Source organism: Trachemys scripta, chromosome 1 (genome assembly GCF_013100865.1).
Source record: "Trachemys scripta elegans isolate TJP31775 chromosome 1, CAS_Tse_1.0, whole genome shotgun sequence".
NCBI classification, from domain to species: Eukaryota; Metazoa; Chordata; order Testudines; family Emydidae; genus Trachemys; species Trachemys scripta.
In genome coordinates, this window is record NC_048298.1 from 198835059 (window position 1) to 198843514 (window position 8456).

Sequence of the window (8456 nt, forward strand, 5' to 3'; positions counted from 1 at the left end):
AGAATCATAGAATATCAGGGTTGGAAGGGACCTCAGGAGGTTATCTAGTCCAACCCCTGCTCAAAGCAGGGCCAATCCCCAACTTTTTTTTTTTTTTTTTCCCCCAGATCCCTAAATCACCTCCTCAAGGATTGAACTCACAGCCCCAGGTTTAGTAGGCCAATGCTCAAACCACTGAGCTATCCCTCTCCCCTGGTCATGTTCTAGCAGCTGCTAGCCCACTATGTGAACCAAGCAGTGGCTAAATGTATCTGTCCCAGAGGAGACTTCATGCTCTGTGGGGAACCTAGTTAGGGTGACCAGATGTCCCGATTTTATAGGGACAGTCCCAATTTTGGGGTCTTTTTCTTATATAGGCTCCTATTACCCCCCACCCCCGTCCCGGTGTTTCACATTTGCTGTCTGGTCACCCTAAACCTAGTGCTCATGACAGGCCTGGAGAATGAAGTCCAGCACTGGCCTGGCAGAAGGCCTAGCAGCATGGGATGCTCCAATCACAGAGCAGGGGCGGGCTGATTCCACAGCAAGGCAAGGCTCAGCAACACAGTTTGGAGCAGGAGGAAACAAACTCCAAGAAGGGAGAATGGTTTGAAGCCTCCCTTGGGTTCTAATAGAAAATAATAAAATACACTCATAAGTAAAAGGGCATGAACACAGCTACATCTCCTGCTTTCTCCTGGGAGGTGCCAGTCAGCTCAATCCCACCCCCTCAAGTTACGCCTGCAGGAGGAAAGGATTGTGATGAGTCTGAGCACCCCCAGCTGCTGGCTCTGGGAGGGTGTTAATAGAACTCAGGGAAGGGGCTAAGCTAGTTTCAGCTGTTACAGCAGAAATTTTCACCTGGGCTCTGCCCAATCATAGCTGCCTCTGGGGTATAAAGGTGCCAGGTTAAGCATAAGTGGTTTATGGGTTACTGCTAGGAAATCAGTATGGCTGGTGTAGGGCAGACTAGGTGCCCTTTGGGAGCTGTGCTCTTGTGTGTGTTGTGTTGTCCCTGGGCTTTGGGAACTTGGGATGGATTTTTAGAGGACTCTAGTATCTTGGTGTGTGGCCGGAAAAGCCTGCAGTTCGCTCTGCCTCTAAACAAGGATGGAAAGGTGTCCCATGAACTGACTGCTTGGGGTAAGTGAGGGTAAGGCTGTAAGACACTGCCAGGTTTTTCCTTTCTCAGGGTGTCCTTACACTGAGAAGGAACAGAAGTGAATTTCTGCCTTTGGCTCCTGTGGCCTGATATCAAAGCCTTGTCTAATAGCTAGCTCATCCCTAGTGTAACTGAGCTCTTATGAGTTGAGTTCATGCTTACAATAGTGCTGCTTGGGGGTATAGCCTCTGTGGGTTAGGTGCCTGTATGCTACTCTTCTACTTCAATCCTCTTACTAGATGTTATCTCCTATAGTAAGTTGGGGAGGGTTGCAGAGTTATTAATAGCTAGTTAAATAACTCCTTTATCCCCTTCCTCTGTACTACATACTGACCACCTTGTTCTTGCCTCCTGGGGTTCCCTAGATACTGTTGGGCAGTCTCACACTCTGCAGAATGACTCTACCTGTGGGGTTTGGGTGTCTCAGACTCCAGATGGCTCCAGGAAAGTTGATGCTTCCTATGATGGCTGTTACATCTATGAATGGGTGAGTGAACTTGGGGTGCCTGCATAGGGTTCTGGTAATGCTGCTCTAACAGTCCTGACTCCTGTGGATTTCTCTTCCACAGAATGGCAGTTACCTGATGGTGGTTGGGATTGAAGGGACAGCTGCAGATGGGCACAAGGCCCTCCGTGAAAAGGTGCTCCGATGCCACACTGCCCAGCTAGGTAAGGGTCTAGTGTCTGATGTCAAACAGCCAAGGGTGTTTCACTACTGGTGAGTGAATGCTTTCTCTAAAAAGGCTGTTTTCCTCCCCTTACACTAAGGGAGGCCTACGCAGAGAAGGGCCATCTGTTTCCCTTCTCTCCTCCTTGTGGTAAGGTAGCAATTATGGGGCCAATGACACGCACAATCCTCCTAGTTTTTGCTTATCCTCCTTTGCTAGGTGCATCCCCACCATGCCTCTGGTTGGCTGCACTTCTCAGATCCTGGAGTTAATTATATTTGTATTAGCACCTGGGGACCCCAGTCATGGACTAGGGATTGTTCTAGGACAGTTATACTCACTACTCAGTGGTTCAGAAGCCAAATTAGCAATCAACATTACCCAAAAGAGCCCCAGTAGTGTGAATTCACTGTTTCATTTACTTGCCTTAAATTCTAAGTATTTCCTGGAGCTGCTTCTCTTCTCTCCTTCCCCATCCCATGGTATAAACTCCAGGGGGGTTGAAAGTATTTACCAGAGCTCTGCTCTAGACAGCTCTGGCTGAATTTAAGGGTGTATATGTCCAACCAGATATCTTACCAATGGCAATTGTTTAATAACCTAGTATAAGCATCCTGGTTGTTAATTAAAGCAGCCTTTTAATATCCTGCATTGCAAAGAACCACAGGAGACTCATTGAAGAGCTACTTGCAGCTCTTGAGCATCAGTCTCAGTAGCCCTGTTCTAGGCTGTAGAAGAGCGCACAGCACCTGTCTTTTCTCTTCTCTCCTCCCCCCAACTCTTAAATTTATCAAGGTGTCCCATTTATAAAGAACTCATAACATGGTGTTAACATACATGAGTGTAATAGTCTGAGTCTGGAACTAGGCAGATTGGACTCAAGCCTCAGAGTATTTTTGAGCTGGATTCCACTGTCCTGCATAAAACCTCCCCACACCACTGCATTTTAACTAGTCTGAAGTGCTATGTAAAAGGAATCCTCACCTCATCCCCATGAGGTAAACCATTTTAAGCATTATTCCCACTTTGCTGATAGGGAGACTATGGCAGGGGGAGAGCTTAGCCCAAGGCTACACAGCCAGTCTGTGATGGAGCTAGGATTAGAGTTTGGGGGGGAGGGAGGCTGCCTCCCTCCCTCCTAGCCTGGTGCTCAAGATCCTGGACCATGCTTACCTCTGAGCAACTCAGGACCTCTGCAAACGTGCGTGGGTCCAGAGTGCAACCCCCCCAGCCCCAGCTGGGGGGCATGTGCTCAGGGGCTCCTCTCGCCCCACCTATCTTTTTTTTTTTTTTTTTCTTTCCCTCTTGCTCTGATCTCCTTGTTAATTTCCAGCTGTCTCTTTCAGCCTTGGATGCTCCAAGCCCCAGTGTCTGTGCTACCATCCAGAGCCAGGACCGACTGTCCTGCATGCTTCCACCTATCACACAGGGAGACTGTGAAGAACGAGGCTGTTGCTACGATCCCACTGATAGGTTGAAGCCTTGTTACTATGGCAACACAGGTGAGTTTTTAGATACATGAATAGCCAATACAGCTGACCAATCATTGGGGAGGGGGGCATGGAGTGGCTGGCCAGCCTAGCATGGAAGGCTGAATAGGGCTTGCAACTTACCTTGTGCTGTGCTAGTTTTTTAACCCTGATATTAGAATAACATTCCACCATCATAAGAATGAAGACTGTTTCAGTGTTTTTTGCCATGTAGAGTAATAAACCCAGACTCATGGTCCAGGATTCACATAACATTTCCTGTTGGAGCTGTAGTGGTCATACAGAGTCAATGTACCTTTGAGCACCTAGCACTTGCTCCTTTGGGTCCCCTAGAGGGGCATAGTGGACCTTGGTGGGGTTCTGGCAAGATATAGGCCAAGCTATTGGCTTCCAATCCCACTGTTCTAAGACTCTCTCCCTGAGATGGGGAGACTTCCCTAGCCTTGTCTTACCTGTCACTTGCTCACTTCCAGTGACAGCACAGTGCACTCCAGATGGTCAGTTTTCCATTGTGGTTTCTCGGGATGTGACTCTGCCACCCCTGATCCTGGATTCGGTGCATTTGGCCAGTGGGAGCAGTACTGGCTGTGTCCCTGTGGTGAAAAACAATGCCTTTGTCCTGTTCCAGTTTCCACTCTCTGCTTGTGGCACCACTTTCCAGGTAAAGGTTGGGGAAGCTAAGATGGGGTCACTTGACTGGAACAGCAGGGTTGTGTGGGTTAAGAACCAGGTGCACTGGCAGGCCCCTTCCTAAGACTGATCCCATACCAACCCTACTGGGAAATTCTCTGGCTTCTAATCTGTCTCAAACCTACTATGAAAGGGGCAGAGCAGAGGGGTCATTGCCTGATCTTCCATTGCAGATGGACGGGGCCATGGGTGTGTATGAAAATGAACTGGTGGCAGACCAGGATGTGAGAACCTGGAGTCTGGGATCTATCACCCGGGACAGCACCTTCAGGTACCCTCATGAGGCTCACTCCTAATCACCCCTCTGCATCTGTAGAGCTGATTTTCAAGTGAGCCCTGTTCAGATCATTCTACTAACGTCAAGTTCAAGATCAGATACTCTTCCAGCAAACCCTTGCATTGCAGTTACCAGGAGCTGCAGAGTGACTCCCTACTATCCTGGATTCTCCTAGCTCACTTCATGGCCTGTCTCCTTGTAGGCTCAAGGAGGCGACTTAAATACTGAGCAGTTGCAGCCTTCCCCTTCTGGGTGGGAGGGGTTCCTGACAGCTTTCATGACCTCTCCCTCCTGACTGGTGCCCAGCTACACCCCCAAACTAAATGTCCCCGGTGGCTGGCTGGTTCTGACTAGCTGTCAGACTTGATTGCTTCTCTCCCCACCAGGTTGCATGTCCGCTGTAGCTACTCTGCCAGTGGTAACTTCCTCCCTCTGAGCATCCAAGTCTTCACCCTGCCACCACCCCCTGCTGTGTCCCAGCCTGGCCCCCTCACACTGGAGCTGCGCATTGCCACAGGTAACTAACTCTTCAGCCCCAGGACAAGTCTCATTCTTACTACGTGGTGCAGGATTTTGGTCTATGCCTGAGCTCTTACCTTGAGGGGAGGGGAGGCTAAATGCAGTGTGGAGTGGGTCTGGGGAGGTGAGGGTGGGAGATAAGACTGAGTGTCATTGGCATGGGGTTATGGCTGTAACTGGGCTGTTAGTCCAATCACAGACTAATTCAGTTTTAAATTAACATACTTCCTGCTGTCTAGATAAATTGCCTTTCCTCTGCCTAGTAAGAAAAGGCAGCTCTGCTAATGTATTCTGGGTAGGGTTGCTGATTTTAGTTGGATGTATTCCTGGCTGTTTCATCACCTGACAGTCTAAGATTAATTTTAAATTATAACCCAGAATTAGGATTGCCAACCCTCTAGGATTGTTTCTGCTACTTTAATTCCTGGAGACTACTTCAGGGGTAGGAGGGAGAAGTTGGGCCTCTTCTGTGTGCCTGCAGCAACACATGTTGGACTAAGCTTCTCTAATTACTTTGAGTGACTTCTGTCCATCTGTCTTATTCTAGAGCAGGGTTATGGATCCTACTATGCAGACAGAGATTACCCTGTGGTGAAGGTCCTGCGTGACCCCATCTATGTGGAGGTCCGGATCCTGCAGAGAACTGACCCAAACCTGGTTCTGGTTCTCCACCAGTGCTGGGCCACTCCCAGTGCCAATCCTCAGCAGCAACCACAGTGGCCAGTCTTGGTGGATGGGTGAGTGTCTGGGGGGTGTAGGGTAACACTGGGCTGGGGAGTGTAGGACACCTTCTAAGTACTGCTTTCCTCATTCCTAGGTGCCCATACACAGGAGACAACTACCAAACCCAGCTGGTACCTGTAGGAGCTGCCACAAGGCTGCAGTTCCCATCTCACTACCAGCGCTTCATCATCCACACCTTCACCTTTGTGGACTCTGCTTCCCAGCAGATATTTACAGGCCCAGTATGACTTGTAATTAATAAGTGACCTTTCATATCCCTTGGTGTTGGCTTCCCCTCCTGGCTCTTGCAGCAGGGATAGGCAAGGGCTCTACAACCATTGCTACATGTATGGGAGTCTGGTTATTCTCTAGCTGCTGGCTGACAAACTTGGCTATCTGACCTTCCTAGGAAAGGTTTCCCACTGGGGGGCAGGGTGGAAGCACTCTTGATGCACAGGGCTGTAGCTCTGATCTAAGATATCAGGCACAGAGTTCCAAGTGAGTCCCATGTTACACCAAGCCATGGGGTCAGAGGGGAGGTGCTATACAAGCATGGAGTTGAGCCCAGTCCAGGGGGGCATCAGAACTACAACTCCCATGAGGCAATCCATCCCCATAGGAAAATGGAGTTCATTGTTGAACTGATGCATAACTAACACTTCAGGTTAGTCTTAATCTGTTACATGTGGTGGTGGGGGGGAGGGGACTCCTAGTCAGCTCAACTTGTGGTGATCCTGTCTGTTCTGCTGTTCTATAGCTTGCAACTCCCTGTGTTGGTCTCTTCCAGACTCTCCCTTCCATTGAATGAGTTTAGGATTAACTTATCTATGCAGGATGAGAATCATTAAGCTCCATTGCTTGAGCAAGTCTCTAGGGTGGAAGAGCAACTCCAGAGCCTCAGGGTGTTGCCCCCTTCCCCTGAATGAGGGTGACCCGGAAATGCATTGACCATCACCAAGGCACTTGGTTGTGAAGAGGGCTCCCTCAACTTGAGCATGTCCTCATACCCTGAAGTTAAGGGTATATCATGACACAAGGATGCAAAGGCAGTCACTAAACCTGTATGGAGCTTGCAGTTTAGAAGGGGCTTTAGGGCAGCAGGGCCCTAATCACCTCACCTCTCTCCTAGGTTTACCTGCACTGCAGTGCCTCAGTGTGCCAGCCCTCCCTATTTGCATCCTGCACCACCTCCTGCCCTACTGCAGTCCGTGAGTATCCTAGCTCTTCTGCCTCCCTTCTCCCTGTAGGATGGGATAAGTGCCTGGCAGGCATGGGGTTTTCCTAAACCTGTTCTGAGGAACTAGGAGTATCATCCACTTCGCTTGCTCCTGTCATGAAGCTCTCTTGTCTGGGTACAAACCTCCTGTGATACTGAGGAATAACTTGATTCTCACTTTCCCTGTCACTGGCTGTGGATGACAAGAGCTGATCTATGAAAGAATTTAGCTTCCAAATGGAAAGGATGTTGTACTCTATCCCTAAGCAATCCATTACCCTAGCTATGATATGAAGACAAGAGTAGGCAACTTTGGATTCCCTCCTGACAGGAAAACTTTGTGGTGTAAGAGTATGGTGAGTTTCACAGCTAACCTCTTGCTTGCCTTATAGGGGGCAGAAGGAGCTCTGAGCAGCATCTTCAGGATGGCCTTTCCCACATCATCAGCCGGGGACCTATGATTCTCCTCCAGGACAGGCCAAAGAGAGAAGCTGCCATGGATAGATTGAGTAAGTGCCTGAGTCATGGTGTAGATCTAGGTCTAAAACCTGCCCTTAAGTCCAGAGGGGATCCGTAAGAGATGAGCTGTCCAGTAGTACAAAGCCCAACTCAAGGGGACCTTCACCACACTGGTGGCCTCTGAACATGGACACTGAGCCAGGGCAAAAACTGGCACTGATTCACCATTATTGGCACTATCCTATAGGTATTCTGGGTCAGATCTGAAATGGCAGCAGCTGCTGCCTCAGAGTGAGGCAACACTTCTCCTAGCAGCTGAGGGTGGGAGTCTGTCCTGAGCAGTAAGAGGCTGGAGGCAAGAGGCCATGTCTGATCACCTGATTCCTACCCCACCCTGAGCAGAGCAGGCTGGGAGCATATCTAGTAACAGGTTTCTCTTCTGGCAGGCTTGCCTCTGAACACTAAATCATCCTGGACTCTAGCCTGGGCCAGTGGAGCACTTCTTCTGGGGGCTCTGTTCATGTCACTCCTGGCTGCTGCATGGTGGAGATGGAGGAGAAATACAGCTTGTAAAACAAGTATCTCTCAATAAAGCATTGAAGACCTATGCTCTCTTGGTCTTCATTGACCACCCCTGGAGCCTCCTAAGGTTTGGAAAGCAAACTTGAGAGGTGGTAGGAAGGATAAGCAGTTTCTAGAAACTTTCACCCACTTCCTCCTCCTTCTCCCCCCGCCCCCCACCCCTTGTGCCATTGCTACTTTCTGTTAACACTAGCATAGACTGCCTTGGTTTGTTCATAGCTGGTATCTTGTAGTGGCAATTGCTTAATGCAGCTTAGCTTGGGTTTAAACTGACAGCAAGAGCTGGAAGGCAAAAGCATGTGCTTATGATGCTCCTGTTTTCCTGAAAGCACTTAGCATGTGCATTGGTGGGATGGTGTAGTAATAGAGTATTAAACACCCTCTCAAGGGAAGGAACTTGTTACCTTAGCATCTCAACTACCTTGGGGGAGTTGGACACAATCCTGATCACTGGTGCATAAAATGGTATGAAAGAGTAGTCCACTCTGACCACCCAGCTACAAAGCAGATGCTTCACCCAACTAGTAGCAACATTGTGGAGCTTAATGTTTGAGTTTTGGCTCTTGGAGCATGAAACATCTCCATCTTTTATGCTGAACTCTAATGCAGTCCTGGGGCCACTCTGGTCATGCTCACTCAGGCCCTTGTGAGGGGGCTTGAACAGGGTCACTCAGACTTGTCAAACTATCTC

General features: G+C 49.2%; 1 protein-coding gene across 1 annotated transcript; it reads left to right on the forward strand.

The window, feature by feature from the left end:
* The first annotated feature begins 1457 nt into the window (after positions 1 to 1457).
* Positions 1458 to 7775, forward strand: LOC117871218 (zona pellucida sperm-binding protein 4-like). The gene is made up of 11 exons (XM_034758959.1): positions 1458 to 1628; positions 1711 to 1810; positions 3156 to 3311; positions 3773 to 3960; positions 4163 to 4260; positions 4653 to 4783; positions 5333 to 5522; positions 5603 to 5750; positions 6638 to 6716; positions 7117 to 7233; positions 7630 to 7775. Exons 2-11 carry the CDS (start codon positions 1726 to 1728, stop codon positions 7773 to 7775), a joined length of 1338 nt encoding a protein of 445 aa, XP_034614850.1. The 5' UTR covers positions 1458 to 1628; positions 1711 to 1725.
* Positions 7776 to 8456: the final 681 nt, after the last annotated feature.

What these genes read in the sequence shown, in the direction of transcription:
- LOC117871218 (XM_034758959.1), top strand. Translation starts at nt 1,726, where the DNA reads ATGGTGGTTGGGATTGAAGGGACAGCTGCAGATGGGCACAAGGCCCTC. An exon ending in TTGTTACTATGGCAACACAG is followed by an intron (nt 3,312 to 3,772) that starts GTGAGTTTTTAG and finishes GCTCACTTCCAG; the next exon opens with TGACAGCACAGTGCACTCCA. An exon ending in AGCAGATATTTACAGGCCCA is followed by an intron (nt 5,751 to 6,637) that starts GTATGACTTGTA and finishes CCTCTCTCCTAG; the next exon opens with GTTTACCTGCACTGCAGTGC.